This window comes from Phallusia mammillata, chromosome 4 (genome assembly GCF_965637545.1).
Source record: "Phallusia mammillata chromosome 4, kaPhaMamm4.hap1.1, whole genome shotgun sequence".
Taxonomy (NCBI): Eukaryota; Metazoa; Chordata; class Ascidiacea; order Phlebobranchia; family Ascidiidae; genus Phallusia; species Phallusia mammillata.
The window spans coordinates 19,806,120-19,830,045 of NC_137255.1; the positions used below are offsets into that span (position 1 = coordinate 19,806,120).

At 39.2% G+C, this 23,926-nt stretch overlaps 2 protein-coding genes across 5 annotated transcripts; one reads left to right on the top strand and one right to left on the bottom strand.

The window, feature by feature from the left end:
- Positions 1 to 249: 249 nt before the first annotated feature.
- Positions 250 to 11,676, bottom strand: LOC145222585 (uncharacterized). Of its 4 annotated transcripts, none has more exons than XM_080088735.1 (19): positions 11,523 to 11,676; positions 11,307 to 11,438; positions 10,666 to 10,850; positions 10,168 to 10,327; positions 8,557 to 8,676; positions 7,859 to 7,996; positions 7,670 to 7,731; positions 6,370 to 6,542; positions 5,820 to 5,906; positions 5,496 to 5,525; positions 5,318 to 5,419; positions 4,925 to 5,071; positions 4,307 to 4,422; positions 3,725 to 3,859; positions 3,231 to 3,339; positions 2,280 to 2,466; positions 1,488 to 1,645; positions 1,274 to 1,344; positions 250 to 1,031 (listed from the first exon to the last, which is right to left on the bottom strand). In XM_080088735.1, the coding sequence occupies exons 1-19, from the start codon at positions 11,548 to 11,550 to the stop codon at positions 874 to 876; spliced, it is 2,298 nt and encodes a 765-aa protein (XP_079944861.1). In that variant the 5' UTR covers positions 11,551 to 11,676; the 3' UTR covers positions 250 to 873. The 4 variants fall into 4 exon arrangements, with proteins under 4 accessions (XP_079944861.1, XP_079944860.1, XP_079944863.1 ...); XM_080088734.1 differs by having other exon boundaries at positions 1,488 to 1,648; XM_080088737.1 differs by lacking the exon at positions 5,820 to 5,906 and having other exon boundaries at positions 1,488 to 1,648.
- Positions 11,677 to 12,843: 1,167 nt separating this feature from the next.
- Positions 12,844 to 23,854, top strand: LOC145223853 (uncharacterized). The gene is made up of 19 exons (XM_080090256.1): positions 12,844 to 13,119; positions 13,439 to 13,605; positions 14,020 to 14,198; positions 14,271 to 14,524; positions 14,906 to 15,028; positions 15,108 to 15,207; positions 15,271 to 16,400; positions 16,602 to 16,683; positions 16,885 to 17,076; positions 17,779 to 17,964; positions 18,202 to 18,360; positions 18,427 to 21,021; positions 21,299 to 21,607; positions 21,730 to 21,930; positions 22,001 to 22,098; positions 22,165 to 22,271; positions 22,504 to 23,126; positions 23,188 to 23,343; positions 23,576 to 23,854. The coding sequence occupies exons 1-19, from the start codon at positions 12,859 to 12,861 to the stop codon at positions 23,698 to 23,700; spliced, it is 7,047 nt and encodes a 2,348-aa protein (XP_079946382.1). The 5' UTR covers positions 12,844 to 12,858; the 3' UTR covers positions 23,701 to 23,854.
- The last annotated feature ends 72 nt before the right edge of the window (positions 23,855 to 23,926 follow it).

Genomic DNA, 23,926 nt, shown 5'->3' on the forward strand with positions numbered 1-23,926 from the left:
AGGTTCTAAATTGTACGGACAATCCAAAGCAGTGGAGAAATTTTGATGAGAAAGCTGAAAATGTTAAGTAATTCCCAAATTGGAAGTGTCTCGTTAAACAAGACCGTGCCTTGATCGTACAGACTAGCAACACAAACCCATGGTTGAATGGTGTAACTACAGCCAGGTCTTCCAATATAGCCTACAACTTAGTTTTGTGATGGCGAGTTAAGGTAAATTATTCTACTCCGACAATAGCAAAATACAACGTCTCTCAACGACCCTTTATTCATCAACCGTCGCGCATTTCACTTCATATACAAGCTCTGTCGCCTTTTGCGGGCGAAACAAAATTTACATGTGGGGCCGAGTTAGGGCCTGTCATAACAAAACAACCCACCAAAAACCAACAAGACCCAAGGCATAAATTATCTTTAAGACTAAAACAAGTGGTTTGCTGAAGAAAAAACACCAAAGGCTGAACAACCAACCAACTCAGCAAACGATAAAGGTAATTCCAAAACCTTTTTCCGATTTGTGGTCCATTGGCGGTTATCGAGGGGTTTCGAAGTTAAAAGCACCAGCTGGGACATATCTATAGGATGCAGAAAAAACTAGGGACGGCGAAAATCGTATGCTGCAAATAAAACGGTGGCCGGCTCCATGGTCTCGTGTTTTTACTGTGGCAACGTACGTGAATTATATTTCATAGGCGGGAACAAAGTCATCAAAAAACAAACATTTTAATCACAGGTGACTATAAAAACGCGCACCCGTCCACAATGGCCGCCGCATCAGCTAAACAATTACCCAAGCACATAAGAATCAGTCCACCGCAAATGTCGGCCCCGGCAGCCGCGAAATGAACGTTTGGTGGCGCCAGAGAGAAAGAGTTCACTCGGCGACGGCGTCGTCATCACTGTCGTCGACCGCAAGTAAAGCAAACTTGCTGTGCGTCACAAAGTTCACCGGTTGTTCGTTCGCCACTGGAGGCGCTGCGGGACGTAATCTTTGTTGCTTTCCTGGTTTCCTAGTGGGCTGCTCCTGTCCAGCTGTGACATACGTGGGGACAGGTTTAGTTTTGTGAAATTACTTACTTTCGTATACTTACGTCTTGATTATTAAATACAATATCAGCAAAAAATTAGGCTTAGATGTAGTTTCCCTTCTCACGATCGGAAACCAGTTTGGCACAAACCAACAACATATTGGACGTTTCAAGTAGCTTTTCCGGGTCGCTCTTGGTTTAACAGCGCTTGCCCGGGAACAATATATCCTCATGTACACAACTTACGTGCATCAGGTCTGTCGCATTCTGGCCTAGAATCCCCACTCGAATCTCTTTTTCTCTCCGATGCATCACTTCTGTTATAAGCACCACAGATAAAAAGTTAATAAAACATATCGGCAATATGTGTTCCATAAAAATATGGCCAGACCTAGTGTTACAATATAAGTGTTTGTTGCATTTTTAAAATTTTTTTTAAACGACCAACACAAAAATTTACCTTGATCCGCGGTTTTCCCGTCGATTCCTGTTCGATGTTTGATGGCGATCACCTCTGTAACTTTCACTATCGCCGTCACCACGACGACGGTTGGCATGGAAATCCTGGTCACGGTTTGATGCTTGTCCACGTCCACCACCTTGGTACGGTCTGCGTCCCTGCTGTGGAAAACGATAACTTTAACTTTTCGCAGCAAACTTTAGAAATAAGAACAATACACATTATAAGTTTTTGAACTCTCCGTAAGTTCAAAGCGTTTTTTGGGAAAAAAAATTAAAGCGTACATTTTGTTTTGTTTGAAGTAAAAGATTTTGTTAAAGTTCTGTGATCCTACCATCAAAAAATCTAAATCTAATTAAAAAAGTATTGGCCTTTGGAACACTATACACGGATCTGTCTATGGGAAAATAACAGTCAAAAGCGCGACATGCTTTGTTATTCCAACGTTTCGGGCAAGTGATCATGCCCAGTGTTTTGGGGGATTTCTCCAGCGGTTTCCCAAAATTTGGACTTGCAACTACAACTACAGTTTTTGGTATTTAAATGAAACACTTGCGGTCTCTTAAAACTACTTAGCGGTCACCCAAACCAAACCTTAAAAAAACCTGATCATGCCATCATCAGTGATATAAGGTTACATCAGTTACACCCGTTTATAAACATTTGAGTCGCATAAAAGATTGGCTTTTATTCGAGAATTCAGGAACAAAGGCCACGGAAAGACAACATGGCTTGGCAAGGAAATTATATTTCGGTATATTCAATTCAACATCGATGTCCCAGTGGACTTACCATTCCGCCACCGCGGTCAGAATATTTTCTTTCGTTGCTTCTGCGATCATGCTGTGTTGGCGGTTGACGATTCGCCGCGTAATGAGTTCTCGGCTGTTGTTGCGCGGATTCAATCGATTCTCTTCCATCACCTGGTTCATTGCGTGCCTGAAGAGAACTCTCCTCGACAGCGGCACCTTCTGGCCGTCTGTTGAAGTCGTACAAATGCTCAATACAGGTTTTACGCCGTAATGTCATGTTGTTTACAGAAGGGAATATTATTTACAGAAGGGAATATCAAAATTTCTGATTCCATGGAATTACATTGAATTTATATGCTTATTATTGGTTTTAGCGTTATGGCTGGGAAATTAAAAAGTGCTGAAATACAGAAAACAATTTGGATCCTCATAGAAAAAAGTACCACTGCTTTCAAATTTTGAACGTCGTTACCAGTACGTTTTTGTATCGTTCTCTGTGCATGTCGCTCAATTCAGTGTCGAAAATCGATTACCAGAGTATTAAAACAAGATTTTCACCTATGATGACTTTAAATGACAATCTCGAAAGAATTTGACAAACTTAAGTTCAAAGTTAGTAGTTCTAAGATTTCCGCCTTTTGAGTCGAGCCAATACCCGAGTTCAAATCAGGTTTCGATAATCGCATGAAACTTCTAAAAACTAAGAGGTGCTTTACAATTTTCACGATTAGCCCAGTCGCATTGCGCCCTGGTAAATTTATTGGCGAAAAACAGCGATTGTTCGTGGTCTTTGTCCGACAGAAGACCTCCATGGCAATGTACTCGGGTACTGGCTCGGTTTATCCCTTCCCCAACAGCAGTTCAATACAGTTCAAATACGAAAAAGGCGAACATCAAAAAATATCTCAAACACCAACAGGGCCGCATCAAATGTACAAATAAATTTTTGGGGCAACTTTCCCAACCCCCAGCGTGCATGACGTCAGACTACCTGTCCTCCTCCTCCTCCTGACAATTTCCCTCCGCCTCCTCTCGCTCCCCGCGATGCTCAGTCATGTTTTTCGGCTCATCTCTCTTCCATGCGTTAGGTGGCGACCCACCTAGCAACAACACAAGTATAGTTTGTAAGCATATGCAAGGCCGTACTATTTTTCGTTCTCAAACGTTTGACGAAATAAAAGATACCATCGTTATGACCAGAATCCGGCTGTGGTTGACGCTAAAATCATTTGTGTGGGTATGAGTATTTCCTCACGCAGTTCAGACGTAAGATATAGTGCCTCATATTAAAAAAAGAAATTTTTTTCCGGCCAGTATTGCACGTTCTAGAAACACATACACATCATACACTGTATGATAGGGTTATATGTCTTGAAGCTTAAACAATATCTTTCGTAACCACATATCTATGAGACTGAATCCATAAACTAGATTGCGTTATTGTGAATATAGAACTACAAACATGGACAACAAATTGCCACACACCCGAAGGAGCCTGATCTGAGGTGAATTTCTTCTTTCCCCAGGGACTTTCCTTGGGTACCGGGGCGGGTTTGTATTCAGCTTTGCGTTGTTCGGAACCAGACGGTTTTCGGCTTCCGTGACCTTGCGGTGAAACGACTGAAATGAGACAAGATTTATGAAAAACCGTTCTTGTTTAACAATCTGTAACAACTGTTAAGCTGGTAAAAGAATATTTCAGTCAAATAAAACAACATTTTTGAAGAGACATTCGTTACTGTTGACGTTGTTCAGCGCATCTACATTTTTTTTAAAGAGCAAAATAATTGGTACCCTTGGTTTCGTTTGTGTTTTCTTGTTTTCTGCGGCACAAACAAAATTTCCTTTGGCAAACCAAGTTACAACAACAAAAAACAGACAAGCCATACGATATTCAAAACATGCTAATTTGAAACAAGGCGAGCGGTATCCTATAGGACGTCGCTAGAACTGCATTACCAAAAGGAAAAACCAGTGCAGCAAATTGGTATAGCCTCCTGTTATTAATTGATTCGCTTTTTTTTTTGAAAGCAGTCTGGCATCTCAAACAATGCAAAGTCCTCTTACCATCCTGATCCTCACTTGACCTCGTCGATGACGTCCTTGACCTTCTAGGGGATTTCACCTGGTAATCGTCACTTCTCTCGCTCGTTCGGCGACCACGATTTCTCTGTGGTTCGCCTCTACAGAACACATGGAAAAAAATTTGAATTAATAAATTTTTACATCTGTAGTAAAGACTAAACAACAGTTTATCATAAATTAAATTGCTACTTCCGTGTGTGTAATACATATGCTTAGAAAAGACGATATATGGGTATTTAAATAATATTTCTAATTCCATATGTGAAATACATGTTCTTCTTGAAAAAAGACGAAAATTTTAAAGTTAGTTTAAATTATATTTCTAATTCTGGATGTGTAATAAGTATGCTGAAAAAGAAAAACGACAAGTTCTTCTAAAACATATACATTTCTAATGCAACACTTAACAACATGTACATATCTAAAACAGAAACACATTCTTTTACAAAAGTTCACTTTCCAAATATGCCACAGCAAGTATCCCCCAAAAAACTTATTTTATATTTTATCCATCTTTTTTACACTAATTACATCAATATATAGGTTGCATTGCATTTGTAATTGGTAAAGCAAGTTTTTTGAACAAGCTTCACAACTTGCCTATCATCACCGAACTCTTGCAGGTACTGTTGTTCCTGTCTTCTCAATTTCTCTTCGATTGCACGCTCTCGAGCAGCAGTGTCCACTGGTTTTGCATCTCCAAACACAGACACTGATTTTGGCTGTGTGGGTGACTTCTGCTTTGCCCTGCAATATGGTGGGTTAATAAATAAACTTTTGCTGTCGGGAATAATGTATTAACAAATTTGTAGCCCTTTCAGAAGTTTTTATTACAATATGCCACCTTTTCGATGTCCTGTACGAGACCTTCTTTAGGGTAATGACATAAATTAAATTGAAACAAGTTGTTATAAAGCAACAAGGGCGATGAAACACATAGGAAAATAACGAAAATAGTGGCTAACTATGTATTTTTAATGTGTTGGTATTTACAGTTCTAGTATTTCCCTTTCTTGCGCAGCAATTTTTTCTTCCATTTCTCGTTCTCTTGCTGCAGTGTCAACTGGCTTTGCACTTCCAAATATGTTGGTTGATCTACAAAATAACATGTTTAATATCCACTTTTAACCACAATTTATACTCAATTCAATTAATATTACTGTATACTTACTTTTTTTCAGCAACAGGTTCTTTTACATTTCTGAAAAAAATGTGAATATAAAATAGTTAGCATTTTGCCCAACTTTATTACCCATGCCCTATCTAAAATGCACCAATGTCCTTAAGTGGTAATATGCATTCCATACTACATTTTTACTAGACTTTAGCTGAAGAAACTTAAAACTCCAACATCATGGTTAAATGTATGACAGAAAAACGAATTGAAAAAAAAAAACAGGTGAAGTTTTGTGCATGATCTCACAGGCCACACTGTGGTGAAACACTGCTAAGGCACTTGGTCAAATTTATTAAAACAATGACAACAAAAATTTACGTTTCCTTCTTGCCAATTTTTTCCTCAATTTCCCTCTCTTTGGCAGTTGTGTCTACAGGTTTTGCACTTCCAAATATGGAAGATGACCTAGCAATACACCAAGAACGTATTTGTTCACTTGAAATATATGTTCAGTAAACATTTTGAGTCCAAATGTTAAGTACATTCTATCCAGATCATGTGGTGCATAAACAGAATCGAGCTAATATTTTAAAAAATGTACACTTCTCTTTGCGTTTTGAAAATAATATACTTATGACCCTATTTCTGTTCTAGGGTGACAATTTCTTTTTGCCAGTTACACATGCACTATGGCTTATTTAAATAATGTATCCACTACAATATTTTACACTTGGGTTAAAAAACAGCAAAATTGTGCAAGGCCAACAAAAAGCTTTGTTTTGGATTGCAATCTCAAAAATTGGGTGGTTTTGGAGACTCTCCAACCCTTATTTCACATACGATTCAAAATGCATAAACCACACATAATTATAAAGTTGTTAGTTATAACCATATTCAACTATCGGGGACTATAGGATAAATTAACAACCTGGTAGATGCATTTTCATCAGCAACGGGTTTCTGTCTTGGTTGCAGTTTAAGCTGTGGTCTTTCCCGTGAAGGTTCTTGTGGCTGATTATAATCACCACTTCTTTGTCTGTTGTAACCCCTGTCACGGCTATATCCAGAGTTGTATCTATCATCGCTTGGTCTTCTTTGGTACTGAATGTGAAAACAAACATAATTTGGCTTTTTAGTTGTCTGACATCTAGACTAACATGTGATTGTACATACAATACAGTCGCAAATTTTATAGGTGAAACTTAACAGAAATTAATTCGCAAAAATATTATGACTGGTAAGACTGCTTTTGGCAATCAAGGTCAAGAGGTTTTTATTGTCAAACACACATACAGTCATATTTGTCTTCAAATTTTTAAACACAAGATGACTGTTGCACAATGCACACCATAAAAAATTCTACTTATTTGTCCCTTGCAACACAATACACAAAATCCCTTGTAACACAATAGTGTTAAAAAATCACTGGTCTACACCAGGGGTCCCCAAACTACGGCCCGCGGGCCAGATCCGGAAGTCATTTCATCCGGCCCGACCAAATTTTTTGGTTTGCCAAGTCGTATTGATAACTATGTGACATTCAAAAATTAATCTACTCCTTACGAAAGGTTTCTTTCTGCGATATGTAGAATTAATATTAGGCTACAACGCCCAGGATTGATTCAAAGCCGGTTTGTTACGTCACAAACAACACTACGAGTGTTAATTGTGCTCAAACAATTGCCTTCTTTTGTTACTTGCGACATAATAAACAAACATTGCTCGTAAGATGAGACTAACTATTCAGTTTGACAGTCGCATTAGCAGATTTTAAATGGGATTGTAAAAAGACCATATCTTGGCGCTAGCATAAGAATCACCTCGCGATCTAAGTTTGGAAACATGGCGCTGTAAACTATGCTGCCCGCACAAATCATTATTACACTTATCCGGCCAGCAGTGGAAAAAGTTTGGTGACCCCTGGTCTACACCATGGATGCGCAACCTTTTTGCCATTTAGCTGCATTAGATGTCCTTATTTCACCAACAGCCGCCAAGTGTCTATTTTTGGTCATAAGTATAAGATAAAGAAAATGACATTTTATCGACTTGCACCAAAAATTCAAATTGATTTCTAACTGTATCTAAAGATTGAACTCAACGAGTCCTAAATGTTTATCATGTCACCATACATATTTGTGACTGTGAGGGGTTCCATTTGTTTACCCACTCACAGATTGTGCACCCCTGATGTAAACTATGTCTTAGCCATGCCTTGTCTTACAAACCTGATCACTTGAAAAACCAGATCTCCAAGATCCACTTTCTGAACCATAATCACGGGATGATCCTACAATAAAAACATATGGTTAGAAGTCTGCATACAGATACAATGCTTTTCCCTAAATTTCTATACATGTTCATTTTCATTTGAACAAGCTACAGAAAATGCATGCAGCTATATCCCTACACGACACCTCGACTGTTAGAAGGTCGTTGACCCCTATCATAATGTCCATCGTATCTTTGACGACGTTGGTCTCCATAACGGTCTCCGTGCCCGTAATCACCATAACTATCACCACGATGCCTGTCCATGCCACGATAGTCATTGTCTTTGTAACAAACAGAAAATTAACTAAAAAGTCTTTAAAAAAAGATAAAATGATATATATACTATGTCTGCATGATTTGATTTGAGGTGACACAGTGCAAAAATAATGCCAGAACAAAGATTGTGTCTATCCTTGTTGTTTTAAGCATCAAAACAAATTCTACAATTTTCAAATGGCACATCAGGCCTTTATGTATTTGTGTATTTATAATTTGTTTTTACAGCAACCAATAGTAAAAACAGGACCAAAAACACGTTTTAATATTTTGTGTATAAATCAGTCATTAAAACTAGGATTCAACACATAATTAGTTTCTACTAAACATCTGGGGGAGCAAAAGTTTAAACTTTGACATAAGGATCAGAAATCTAAATTGCTTAAAACAAGATGTCATTAAGTTTAGTATGACTAATGTGTGATGTCACAATACCCTGACCAGGCTGAGCCACCAACACACACAACAATAGAAGTTATGAGCCCTGTAAAAACGCCAGTCAAAGATTTAAGGCTTGTTAACACAGTTACTATTTTGCGTCATATTATACAAATATAAAGTTTACCTCTTCTATCAAAACTTGATTGAGTTGTTTCTTGTGATGACCGCCTCCAGTTGCCAGCGGTCGGGTCTGGTCCACTGCTGTTGCTTCCATACCTGTCCCGGCCCCATGGACCACTGTCAGCTGCAAACAAAATTTGAAATTAAAATTGGGAAATATATCTCCCTTTACCTAGTGGTAGGACGATACCAGGTTTTGAAGCGAGTACCGATACCGAGTACCACATGTATATACCTTCGAAACCGAGTACTTAAGTGTAGTATTGTAGTTGGTTGTATATCACTGGCTAATTTATCAGCCATGGTCGGGGTACAGGCGTGCACACACACATGCCGAAAAATGAAATCTCCACGTGATAGCGAAAAAGATATACATAACGTGGCGGAACTTTTTTCCAATTTTTTTTTCCAATAATTTTAAAAGTCTGAAGCAAATTTTGGCATAAAGTTGCCTGTATTCTTATGGTGTAAATCGGCCTTCATTACTCGCATCTTGATATCGAAAACTGAGACAAAATATTTCGATACCGAGTACGAGTGTATCGATACCACTCTAATCGTTTGATGCTGAGTACCCACCGAGTACCGGGTAGTCGTCCCATCACTACCTTTAACTAATACAGGTATTTTTAGCAATGCTTAATTTTTGTATTTGGACGATGTTTATTTAAAAAATTGTTTATAAATGACATGCTTTAGTAAATGTATATATATGAGTAAACAATACAACCAGTAATTATTATTTTATAACAAGGAATTTCACTAAACCGACAGGCCAGCATCCTGTCTGTTTGCAGTCTGTCAGTTTAATGTTTACAGGAAACATATGTGAATTCATCACTGAGTCGGCACCAATCTCTCAAAAATAATCTTGTAAAAAAGACCTTATTTATGTATGCTATACGGTTTTTTTTCCAAAATATTATCTGCTGCGTCTTATAATATTATTTCCTTTTTATGTACAAATTTTACCATTGGCGTATTTTCAACCGCGAGGTTTTTGCAGCCGTTTCCCGATTCTGTGGCACTAGTGTAATGTTTCTGTACTTCTATATACCATTTTCAGTCTCAAATTAATACAATACAAAAAAATAAAAATACATATGTTAAGTGGATTGATTTAGGCAGTGATTCATAGTGGAATGGAACGAAACCAAATAACGTTATTCATTCTGAGCAAATTATTTATTTCGTTATTTCGTTCTGGACCGATATTTTCATTTCGTTCCGGTCTGACCGAAATAAATTTATAACGGTATTTTTCGTTATTTCGGTCTTAACAAACGAACATTTCTTTTGTGGTCTTTGCAATTATTAAGCCAAAAAGGATGAAAGTTGCAACACACAAGAATTAGTGTCGGTAGTTGTTACGTCACATAACATTTGTCAATGATGGTCGAACGGATGTAAATTGTAGGAGCTTCAATTTTTATTATAGCCTAACAGCGCGAAATTTTCAGCAATTGTATCATGTCAAATGTCCAGAACGAAATACCGGAATAAAAAATAACGGTATTTTGAATATTTTTTATTTCGGTATTTCGTTCTGGTATTTGAGCCAAAAATTATTTATTTCGTTCCGGTATGAAACACTGGATTTAGGTCTAGTTGTTACCTTTGTTTTGGTTATCAGCTATGTCAATCCTTATCGTTCTTCGTTGAAATGTTTCCTCATTCATTTCCAAAGCTTTGATGAGGTTAGCTTTGTCAGCAAATTCAACATAACCAAAACCTTTAAACCTTCCATTCTCTTCAGGCAATCGGACATTCAAAATCTGCAAATACATATATATAACAGTTGAAATGGTTAAAAAAATCAAAAAATCTCAGGTAGTATTGACAAAAGAACCATAAAAATCGACATCTAAATAGTGAGTATGAATACCTAAAAGTTAATTCAAGCATTGAGTGTCCCCTAACAATTATATTTGCAATTGTTTAAGGCACCAAGACTTTTTCAGATTTAATAGAATGTTTATGTGAGTGGTGACACACATACAAAGCGTTACCAAAGGTTTAGTGACAACTCAATGAGTCATTTGAAGTGTTTAACATGGTTTTGCTGTGTGGCTGCAAAACAATGGTATTGCTATTAACTATATATGCAACCTACATCCAGTCCTTTGAAAAATTCATGCAGCATGTCATCATTTGCCTCGTATGGCAAATTCCCCACAAAAGCTTTGTAGGGTCCATTCTCAGGAATTCTACTTGCATCAACTGACACAGATCTTGCAGCTCTTGGCGCAGTAGGCAAAGTTATTTGACGAGGGTTGGATGTGCTCTGATATGTCAAAGCTGAAACACACCAATAATTTTTGGAAATAAATAGAGGGTAAATAATATTAATTTAAATTCTGATGCAATAATTGGCCAAAGGTGCAATTTTATTGTTTATTGTTTGTACATTATAAATAGTAAATACACATAAGTAATTACTTGATTGTAAGCCACTTTTAATTATAAGTCGCACTTGACTGAAAGCAACATGTTGAGATGTTAATGAAATAATGCAAACTGCCCTTGATTGTTATCACCATGTTATGATATTAAGAAATTAATGTAAAATATGTACACATGCAAACAAATTGAACTCAATTAGTGTGGAATTGCAGATTGGTGACAGTGTTAAAAATATTGGCACAGCAATAAGAACCTGCATAATTGGTAGGGTAAAATATTTGACAAGATGTGGCTTGCAATCAAACAATTATGGTAGGTAAAAATATATTACTACAAATTATTGGAACTTACAGCTGTTTACTGATTGGCCTTCTTCTTCTGTTTCATCAGCCCAGTTTATCACGCCAGGGGATGAAATATCCCCCAAGAAGTCATTCAGTGATAAAGTTTTGGTATTTTTTGACTTCTTCTTTCCTTTCTTGCCTTCACAGAGAAAACAAGAACAACAACTGTTAAATCTTAAACAAGGCTTCAAAAAACATTTTTTAAAGGGAGTATGTCTAATACCTGTGGGTGGAGTACCAGTTGCTGCCATTTTGGGGCTATTTGGTCTTTTATAATCTCATACAATAATCAGGTTGGTTAAGGAGCAACAATTTAGCTGTTTCCCTATTAACAATCATCTGTTGGATGATATACACTAGAAACAACAACAATTTAGATTAATAACACACAGGATAATTTGTCTGTGTGTATTAAGTCCTGGGTTTGGGTTTTAATTTTCTAAAAGCAGACAGATAAAGGTGTCAAACATACACCAAAAGTTCTGCACCAATTTACCGCAAGTATTGTGTAACAATAGGCCAATTCACACGTTTTTAGTAAGAAGCTCGTTTTTTGGACAATAAGAAGGAAGAAACACTCAACACACAATACTAGAGGCTTAAAAACTAAGGTTGATTTATTGAAAAGAAATACAATTAACAGTAGCTACGATTATTTATAATTGCTTCGAAATTAAAAATAGAATCATTCTTTACACACATATAATTGAAATTGAATCATAACAGTTAACATTGAGTAACGGATCACAAATGAAACTGCATCATAACCATCATTATTAAAATAGAATTAAACTTGCTAATTACAAACCAAACAAATTTACAGAACAACGTGTGATAATCTCCTCCCGCTCGCGACATCCAGCGCATGCAACATTTTACTTACTTCACATGAGCGAGCGTGCAGTCGTACGTCTCAATCAAACATTATTTTGTAAGTGCGAAACATACTTCTTGCTTGAATTTAATCACAATTTGTTGACTGTTTATCACAAAATAAATATAAATATGATTTCTTTTCAATAAGTGTCAATCAGAAAAACTTGGACAGAAAACAAGCTCGGTTAAGCCGCGGGACATTTGTTTTATGCTAACCGCTTGCAAAGGTTATTTTGTTATTTAATGTGTAGGCTGCATCACCAAAATAAATCCGCTTTTTAGGTCAAGTAAGCGTAGGCAATAAACAAATCGGGCATGTTTATGAACACTAATTGACAACCGATGTTTTAAACCGACTAGTTGGCAAAATTCTGACAAACATGTGGCTATACAGGTGCACAACAAAAACAGTCAAAATTCAGGTCAACAGCGCATCGACGGTTATGTCACAGCGCAAAAAACGACCCAGGGGATTGGTTTCTAAATTCAAATGAAAATTTAATGCATGTCATGTTTTTGCATTATGAGTTGTAGGATTTACAGCACATGTTGACACAGAAACCTGACAGTTTCATTATCGACTTAAATGCAGTTTTTTATAGTATCCAAATAGAAAACGTAGTTTGGCATTGGAGGAAACTTTGTTTATGGTAAATCTTTAGAGGAAAGGTTAACAAACAGAAATGTCTTACAAAAAAGATGTAAAAATGACAAGCGCCAAGATATATCATGAAAGGCAACGAGTCAAAGGAATCGTGGCAATGGTAGCCAACCCGACATACAGTAAAACATTTGTTTCTGTGTCATCTTATGGTCCAATAAAGCAATCAATGAAACATGACATCGGAAATGAAACTAAAGGCAATCCGACTGGTTTTGCCCGTCGGAATTCTCAAGAGAAGGTCAACAATTTCCAATGCTTGGAAGCAAGGCTACTGCAGCAGGTATTACCGATATTGATTTGTGCAGCAAGCGCGTTCTCTTTCGTACGACAGCGGGGCTTTTGCATTATTTATCTGCCAGCAGTACTAGTACCGCACGCAGAAGCTTCAGTTAATATACCTCTTTTCCTGCTATTGTGTACTGGTTGGTTGCGAGGAGGGACAAGGATACTAATGCAATAAAGAAGCTTTTCATTTATAGCAGAGAAAAGGATTTGAAATCGAAAGTTTCTACAACGTTGTGTAGAATGCAAAGGCATTGCTAATTTATTAAAAAGCAGGCGTTCTCTGTTCCTGCAAATTTAAGAATTGCGGTTTACAGGGGAGAAATATGCCACATAACAGGCAGGAGAAATTTCCGGCACCACCAGCGTTCGAGGAACTATCGGGTTTGGATTTAAGTCACCTGAGCTCGGAAGAAAGGGCGGCGATTCTGGAAGTGGCGGCACGAGCAAAGCAGATAGAGCAAGTGGAAACACGCCGTGTAAAGTAAGTGATCTGAATTATTTGTTTTTTCTTTGAGATTATAAAAAGGCAGTGGTTCGAATTTTTTCAACTTTTTTTATGTATGTATTATAAGTTGCTGCTTGTACACGCTTTATTGTTAGTAAAAGGTGCTAAAAAGAGGTAAGTAATCATGCGGCATTTTCAGCTTTAAGTATAGTATCGCTATAGTGGCTGGTTTTGGTTTGTTCTATGCTCAATAACGTTAGTTCCCCAATACATTAAAAAATGCTCTTAGCAAGCGGTTATCATGATGGTATGTGTTTTTCGTGAATCGTGTTAGGTGTGACTAATTAAACCTACTACAGATTTGCATCGTAGCAAGTCCACTTGTATCCCTTGTACTACAATTAAAATTTAATCCTTTTCCTTAGGTTTAACATTCCTAATCTTTTATAGGACAATAGAAAAACAGGTTGAAGATTTTTCCCGTTCCAAGCAACCGGCGTCACCACAACGTACGGCATCTGGTAGTGTCACTAGCAAAACGCAGCAAATTGGCCAAACACAACACCACCGTGGTAAAGCAGACTTCTCACAAACAAACCCTCTTCAAAACAAACATCAAACGCAATTTGGTAAGCAGCAGTTCCGTAAAAATGTGCTTATTTCTTGATTTTCGAATAGTGAAGCATTACATTTTTTGGCAGCCACATCTGCATTTAAAGATGCATCAAGTAAAGCTATTCCGCTCAGCGCCAAACAGCAAGTCGGAAATGTCAAAATCAAACAAACCACCGATGTGGAGCATAAATGTTCGTTTTGCAACGTCCCGTTGACAAGCAACTTGAATTCTAAAGGACAAACGTTCTCAAATGCGAGCTTACAAGAACTGAAAAAATGTACATCTTGTGGACGTCATGTATGCAAATCGTGCATCGTCCTATCGAAGGTTTTGGCAAAGGTAAAAGACAAGAAATAGTCCTTTATTTTTTTACAAGTAACAAAAATAAGGCAGTTGGTTGTGCAATATTTTGTTTTTAACTTGTTTGTGACGAAATAAACGACCCTAGGGCCGTTCAAGCTTTAACCATTACTATACGCCGGGTGATTATCCAAAACTAGATAAAATTTATCCTACATGCCGTTATGGAAATACTTTCGCAACGAGTAAACTAACTTTTTGTTGTTAACTAAAGCTTTTGTTACGCTGGGGATGATATTTAACATATTCATGGGCTTAGACCGGTAGCACTTAAAAAAATTGCAAGGGGAGCGTTACGACAAAAATAAAAACTTTATGAACCGCTGTCCTATACGCTAACAAAAAATTGCATTGTTCCAGAAAGGTGAAGTCTTATGCAAGCTGTGTAACAAGCAGCGTGAGCTTGCAGCGAAAAGCAACGTTTGGTTGCAAAAACGGCCTGCATCTCAACTACTTAGAAGTGCAAGTGTCGATACATCTAAGGTAAGCAGTTTTATAAAGTGGTACATTGGCAATTCTCACAATAAGATCTGATGTTAGCTAACACAACAATCTTGCACAGAATGAAGGTACAGAGAAGAGTGCCAAGTTTTCCGAACAGGCATTAAGAAGAAGATCTTATTCTGCAGATAATTCGCATGCAGTGAAAGATTGCCGGAAAAGTAGGCTAGATCGATTTAAAGTATACAAGTAAAAAATATTTGTTCAAAAACTTATTTTTGTAGGAACTCCGATGAGTCTTCCTGAAGCATTGATGCGCCAATTGTCAGAAGATAAAGAGATTTCGAAGTCTAAGCATCACAAACAAAAACAAAAAGCAGATCCGCAATCAAAAAAGTCGATGAAGACCGAAAGTGGAAGTGCAAAAAATACAATAATTGAACACCGTCCTCCAAATGGACTTCCCTCAGCTGGCCAAGACCCGTTGTCCAAAAGCAACACAACCAAAATATCGCCGAATGCTAATATATCGCGAATGCCGAAACACAAAGCACCGACTGAACACACTGTGTCCAAATCAACAATTAAGGAACCTGTACAAGACGTAGAAAACCCCACATTATCATCCACCGCTGTGGCGGAGATTAGGAAACCGAACGTAAATATAACACAAAGTCATCGGTCCACACCTAATTCATCACCATTATCGTTCACCAAAGATCATCAATCTGCGCTGCCCAATTCAGTACAAAAGCCTAAAGATGAAGCAAGCAGTGTGCTGGAAAAGTTAAAGAGGCAATTTCCTTTGCAAGCAACAAAACCTGATACTGTAAGAAAGGAAGATCAACCTTCTGGTATTGTGACTACGGTACAAGAGAAGTCACAATTAAATAGTACCGGCATCAACCCAGTTAAGGAGGAAATACAAGTTGACCAAAAGTCGACGAAACATTCGGCGGCACCAAATTCATCCAAACCAATTGTTAAACCATCGGAGTCCATCACAAAGCCATTAGAGTCCACAAATAAGCCAATGGCGTCTGTAAATCAACCATTGGAGTCAGCACATGGACAATTAAGCCATGTCACTAAATCTCTTAGATCATCAGAACCAGTAACAACCATTTCTAACGAAGTTTCACAAACCCCACTAAATAAAGGAAGAAAAAGCTCGCTGGATAAACAAGCTATCGATGATACTCGATTAGCAAAGTCAAACGAGCAAGCAAGGGAAAATAAAAAGACCGGGAATTCCCAACAGATTTCGGAAACTACACACACGGATATGGAATCAAATAAGGAAAGAAAGGACGGCGTTAATAGACATGGCAGTTATGTCGCTAAATTCTATGAACGAGGCCCATCAAAAGAGGAAGTCCATGATTTTACTGACAAGTTTAAAACCAATGTGGAGGTATTTGATAAAAATATATTATCAACAGCAAACTATTCAAGTGATTACAAACTAGGAATCACTTGAATACTGCATTTAAGGTTATGGTCTGTCTACTCTAAAATAACACTCCTGCAGGGAATAGTTTTTATGACTACACAGCAAAAATATTTTCAGAAAGAGAAATAAGTTATCAATTCTAAAATAACATGTTGTTTTCAGGGACGCGCCGATGCCCACGAGAGCTTTGAACCTTTACCTGATTACCCCACCGGCAGTGAACATCCATTAGCAAAACAAAACGGTAGGTGCCTCAATTCGATAATGAATCACTGTCGCGTGGTTTTCTAGTGTGACGGAACATCTGTGTTGAGACCTTACTTGTTTATGGGCCATTAGACCGAAGACAATCACTGACAGAACGGTGAAGGGGACTCCGATAGTCTTGAGCGAGATCGATAAACCTTAAAGGCCCTATTGATCTAATGCATTTTTGTTCGCGCAGTGCCGTCAGCTTACGTGGCCAGACGGTCATCGATCGAAGAGGCGGGGCGTTCAATGCCCAACGCAACGTCTATATGCAGCAGTCTGGCCGAGAGTGAGGGACCGGCTGAATGGAGTGTGGACGAGCTAGACGACAACGACACTTTCTTCCTGGTTACGTCATCCGGCAGCGATAAGACCAACCTTCCTTCGGGTTAAGAGTTTTTTTTATTGATTTTTGTACTGGTTTAGTACTGGTATGTTGATACTGGGACAGAACGATTTACCAACATTTTTCCACAAAGAATATAATAACCAACCTGGCCTCTTTGAAAAAATATTATTGTTGTTTGATTAATTTTTCCTTAAAAGTAACTTGTGGTAAACAAAGCTACCAAGAAACTTTACTAAAATGTCCAATGAAATTAACCACACTTTTGTGTAAGTGTATGTCAATCTATTTCTAAATGTATCAATAGAGGAAAAACGGGACATAAAAAAGTGTAATAATCTTTTAAAGTTGCAGAAAATCAAATGGTGAAAGATCTATTTGTTTACTTTTTATTCCATTTTTAACCGTAAAAAACAAGCGCCTATTTAAGACTTTTTTTACTTTTTTTACGTTACATACACAGCAGTTGAAGGTTTTATTTTGCAACAACTAAAGAAGGGAAATGCTAAGTAGAGTCTCTTTTTAAATGTTGCCTCGTCAATCCTATTAGGCAACGATTTTTTTCCCAACCGCCGTTTCAACTGTTAAATAATGCAAAGCTGCTAGAACTCCGATTGCCAGCTTCCAGTAATAATACATGAGACAAGGAGCTTAGGAACGCTATCGGGACCCCTAGATACCTGTACTTGGTGTTACATTATGCAAACTATAAGCCCGTGCTTGAGTGTCAATTAACCAATGCAGGTATCACAAAACCCAGTGACCTTCGTTCGGCCGTGGAGGAAAACGATCAAAGACTGAAGGAGGCTGAAGTTGAAGGTCTCTGTGATGAACGTAATTACGATTACATCGGCTATGAAGACGACACGGAAGGAGATTTTGATCAGTTCTTGCAGGATGAGCAAGACGCTCTGATGGAATACACAGGAAGTATGTGAATCTTTTGCTAATGCATGCACCGGACAACCCACCCCTTTTATATGTACTCACTCATTCTGAATATGCGTCAGTTAATAAAACAAAAAAACATTGACAATGCGGTGCACACATCGGTTTTATGATTGCGTTTTAATTCGTTTTTGGTTGTTTCATGTGGTACTTTGTTTGATGATTGGCAGTGATAAAATTAACTTGAACTAAGCTGAAAAGTTGTCACAATTCTTACAGGCCTGAAAAGGGTTTCACTTTTTCACGATCTCTCGTCTATGGCTTCAAACAATGTGGATAAGCAACCTGAAAATGTAAGCCAGTCTGATTTCGACAGCACCAACGAAAAACCACCAGCACATCCAAAACCACCAAGCAAAGTTCAACCAAGTAAAATCGGTACTTACCATATTCCACGTTATTTGCGTTGATTTATTCAGTAGTTATGAAACACTTTTGCTTCAGATTTAGCTGAGGAGAAGCCTAAGACCAGTGAGAACCACAAAAAGCTGAAGCGCACCGATTCGATCACAAATCAAGTTAAAAGTACAATATCTAGGTTTGAAAATCAGGCTGCTCCAGCCCAACCAACCGAACGAACCAAACCTTCTAAATTTCTACCCGAACAATCCGCTGTTAGTGTCCAGCAACAAGTCACCGCGGAAGATAGATTCGCTATGACAACTCCCATAGAAAAGCCTGCAGTGTTTTCTATGGTTAAGAGTCGGGCGGTTTCGAACTTTTACCCCAACGATAGCACACAAACGCAAAACAAACTCAAGGACGAAATTACTGTCTTGAAAAATACTCCAACTCATCAATACAAAAACCATACCAGCAACACTACTGCGGAAATTGACACCAGCACAGCAAAACGTACAGAAGAACTGCAGAAAAATACTAGGAATAATACCGAAACAACTGTTACTAAACCTATTCCAGCGAAACGAAAAACCAGCACCATTCCAGCAATTACAATTACGAACGAAGCGGACACGAAAAGCACAGGGAAGGTTCCAGCCAATCAAAAAGAAACCAAACAAGGTAAAACATCGGAAATACCCGTTTCTAAACAAAGCGAATTCGAGCCAGTTTCCGGCGACAAGAAAACATCAACTTCGGTGGATTCTACTCGCAACCGTCTTAATCGATCCCCTTTGCCTGCATCATCTTCAGTGTATGTAAACAAGTTTGGTTCGAAGGTGCTGCAGCCAGCAAACACGTCCAAGCTACCAATATCACCACTAGTCACGTCAAGCAACTCGATAAACGAGTTGCCGTCTCAGGAAGGCAAAACTCAGCAGCAACAGCAACCTTCCTCAAAGAAAGTGTGGGCTGTGCACAAAGCTGGGTACTTTGACAGCGACAGTGAAAGTGGAGGAGATGATGATGATGAGGACGAGAAAGAGTTGTTGAAGTTTACAAGCTCTGTTCCCATCCATCCTGAGGAAATGGAAGAGTACGATTCAGCCAAAACTGTTCCCAGCGCCTCTCCTTCTTCTAAAATGTTTTTTCGACGAACCACGTCCACCGACAACTTCGAAGACTTGCTGAAACGCGCCACTGACACACCACGCCCGCGGAAGTCTGGCGCCACCGCGCGGATAGATAAAATAGCCTCGCGCTTTGCAAAGAAGTCGGACGAAGACAATTCGTCCATGGCACGCTCAGTGTCTCTGTCGCCACCAAACGGCGGAAGCAATAAAACAGAAACCAGCGATGATTTATCCCACCACGGTCGGCGTATGTCAGAACCCCTGATCTGTCAAACAGATAATGTTTTGAAACCGGAACCATCAAACATGTCTCTGTCCCCAAGCCGCGGTTCCTTTTCCTCTTTGCCATCACCTAACTCTTTAGCGTCCAGTAGTGGAAAGAAGGATTTGGTTGTTAACTTGAACTCAGCAAAAGAATTCGGAGTGAGCACGCATACACAAAGTAACATTTTCTGCGACAGTGGCCAATATAGCAGCATGGTTCGTTGTGTTTCGTGTGGTGTGCTGGCCGATTCGTCGACACCAGAACAGACTACCCACGTTGTTAAACACAATGACGAGGTAAAGATAGAGCCGCCTAGGTCACTGGAAATGAGCCAAACTCGAACCAAAAAATGTCAATCTGTAAGCTCTTCAACCCAAGTAACCCCAGACCAACCACAAAGTGGATTTTCATTTCTTCCTTCTGTGGATTTGTGCCAGCTTACTGCCCTTATCGAAGCTCTCAAGAACGTACAGGGAATTAGCACTTCTACAGGATCGTTAACCAGCGGACTTGACAAGCACAACCCAACTTCAACTTCTATAACATATGAGCCCAGGTCGGTGCTATATAAGGATGCCTCTACTGAGACCTCACTCACGGGCGAACCAGTCATCCTCGCTAATGATCGGGTATTGTCATGTGGAAGGTACCGAGAGGTGGATGGCAGCTGCCTGTCTCCAAGACGCAGACCAAACACTGCACATGCTTGTATCGGAACACAGGAGAATATAACTGTAAAGCGAGACAGTCACGGTGTTCATGCTGATGTGCCTAAGCGACGCGAACTAAGCAAATATGATTTACCACCATCAGACGAATACTCTTGGAGATATGATTACCATGAAGGTCACGTCCCGTCTTCATATCTCGAACACGAAGGAGATTCTTACCTTAGAAACCCGCGCTACCCAGCGCACGATATCTATGAAAGGGCTTACCCCACTACTCGCCCACGACCTCGCTACTCGCGTGAGACCTATGCAGGATACTCGCGTTACGCTGAACAAGATCGCTACCTTCCCCAACACTACTCGAGTTTTCCGTTCGATCAGAATAGCGAGTATGACCGCACTCCGCGCAGTCAGTATCAACGACAAAGAACTGTTCCAAAGTATAGAGGGGAGGTTAGTCAAGCAATGGGAAATTCTCGGAAACAGTTATTGCCCAGAGACCCATACTACAATGACGCTTACCAACAGGAGTATCTGAATGAAATGATTTTACCGGAGAACTTGGAGCTGGAGGTTCAACCACCACGTTTAAACGCCGGAAGACAAGAAAATGATGGCTACGACCACAGTAAGTTTATGTCTCCGTACATTTACCATTAATGTTCAAGTTTTAAGAAGAAAGTCAAGTTTTAGTTAATTACTGATGGCTTAATGTTTGTAATTTTAAATTAAAATATATTAATAGGGAAAATTCTATACTTTTAAGCACAAGATACTATTACCTTTGCAGAAGGTTACTAATATAGTTACTTCTTATTCACGGGATTCAAACCTGTATTTGGTCAGGCGCGCTGTACCATTCGGCTAAGTTCCTGCCACACTAATAGTTATTTTGCATTTTTCAGTGGAAGGAAATTTAACTACTCTACCTAACGACGACTTCAGTCTCAAGCGGTCTGCATCGGTTCCAGCGGTTGCACGTCAAGATGTCGATGTCTTGTCCCAAGCTCATATTGCACAACCGATACATGCAAACGCAGGAACTGATATGAGATCCTGTGAGGTGAGTGCTTATAGGAACTTGCATCACGATCAGCCTTCAGCAGCACAGTACAACCGTCCACCGCAGACCAACCAGCCAGTTTCTCAGCCGATTGTTCCTTCTTCACAATATAATGAAAACCAAGACTTTTACGGAAGATCCGCCAGTCAAGGTATTTTATGGTATACTCTCATTAACTGGAAATCTATTTGATTTTGTCTTGTGTTTTAACTGGAATTCAATAATATTGCGAAGTGTCTGTATTTTTCACTTGTCTTATTTACTGGGTTACAGGCAGCTCTTACACGTTGGCATCTTTGGATAGTACTGCTCCACCGGACTTTAGTAACGACGAAATTGATGAAACGCACCGATCTCCGTCAAAACGAACTCTTCCCCAACCTCCGGAAGATGACGAGTTTCGTTGGCGTTACAACAACAACAAACGTTTCAATACGTTAACATCCGGACGAAGCCGCAATAATTATAAGAGAGGTATACGCAAATAGGAGTTAACCGTTTTTTTTAATCTTGGTGAGTATACAAAGTATTTGATTTATAACAGATTACAATACGGAGCCAACAGCAAGGGGATCAACAAGACTGCGTCAAACCATGGAGGATTTGGATCAGGAAGAAAAAGAGCTAGACCTTAGACTCAGAGTAAAACCGTAGACTCCGAGTATGCGTGTTTGTTTTTTTACTAATTCTGCCTTATTTCGTTTCCAGTATCTGGAACTTGGAAGACAAACTCGTTCCACTTCTCAGTCGTCCCTGAGCTCTCACTTGTATCCAGCGAATACGTCTTCCACTCCATTACGATCAGACTATGACCAGTAAGCAATTTGTTTTTTTGTCTTTTAGCTGTGAATAAGAGGAGCATGAAAACGTTTATGGGTCACCCACTAGATTATAACACAATTTGTTGAAAAAAGAGTCTGGTAGATCAGGTTAGATTCGTATAATACATGTGACAATTTTTATGATTGCAAATAGGGTTTGCTATACTCACTTAAGCACTGTCATGTGAGAAAAAAGGTTTTAGTTTTTCTAACAACATTTTGACAGAGTCGCATCGCGTTCAATTAACGACGACTCGACACCGCTTACTCCGTCATCACGTCAAGCGAGTATCCTCAACATCAGTGAAGCGAGTCAATCCAAGCCTCAAAACGCGCAACGAAACTACGTCATTGTCGATGACGTCACGCAAATTGTCACATCAGGTCCGCAGCCAACGAATGAAAATCGAACCCAAAAGCGGAACCCACAAGGCAATTCTCGTGCTGATGGTCACCAACCCCAGCCACAGAACGAAGTGACGAACCGATACCGCGGCGACAATAACAGAGTTTACTCCGGCACATCTCAAGGTGACTACTCGTCTAGCCACAGAATTCCCCGCACCAACCAGCGCCACTCAACAAACCAGCAGCTACCCCCGAGCAGGAGAACAATGGGAAATGGAACCTTCCACGCTCGTTACGCTTTACAAGATAGCGAGGAGTTGGAACGAGCTTTTGCGCTTAGTCAAAACAATTACGTTCCAAGTAAGATTATTTCAGACAAGGACAAGGGTCACTATAAAGAGAACAAACAAACCGCGCGCACGAAACTATATGACGAGGTGGATTACAGGACTATCGGGGATGATTATCATTATATGAGCCCCACGAAACAAAATGAGAAGGGTATTATAAATATTTCAAACATTTTTTACATATAATAAATGTGTTTTTGTATTGGACGCAGGTCAAAGTAAACAAGAATATATCACGCCACAGCCACGATACACAGAAAACGTGGGACGACAAAACTTGGAACGTCAAACCCACGAGGTGGCAATAGAGAGTCAAATTGATCAGCCACGTGAGGAGGATATGCGCACTGTCGTTTCGGATACGGAAGGTATTATAATACCTAGTATTTGGCGTCGCTGAATGGTCTCCTAATCCACATGTAGACATAAAATGGTTTCGTACACTCTTGGTACACTGGACCCCGTAAACCAATTTTTAACATTACACTGAATTGTATTCCATAAACTCAGAGTTTTTCGATGTAAACCGGTTCGGCGTGATTTTAAGAGTATTAGGAAGCCATTACATTTGCTTGGATTCGATACTGTTTTGTTTTCCAGCCTACCACCTTCGCCATGAACTTAACGACTGGTTTGACAAACCACGTGATTCCAATAGCCGTGGTGGCCGCGGAAGTGACGCGATGTATGCAGAGTTTTCCAATGATCAAATGCTCGATAACTAAATGTTGTCCTTTTTCCGCGCGTTGAAACACACGTCGGGTTTATTATCGTTCCATATAATTTCCTATTTGACAATGTACGTGCGTTTCGATGTGTATTTATTGCTCGGTTTCATGTATAATAGTTTTTGAATGGGCCATGTTCACGGTATGTGTACCTTACGTGTGATTTAAACAGATGAGAAGTGTTTGTTTTCTGGGTGGGTGCGCTTTGTATTCACGATCAACG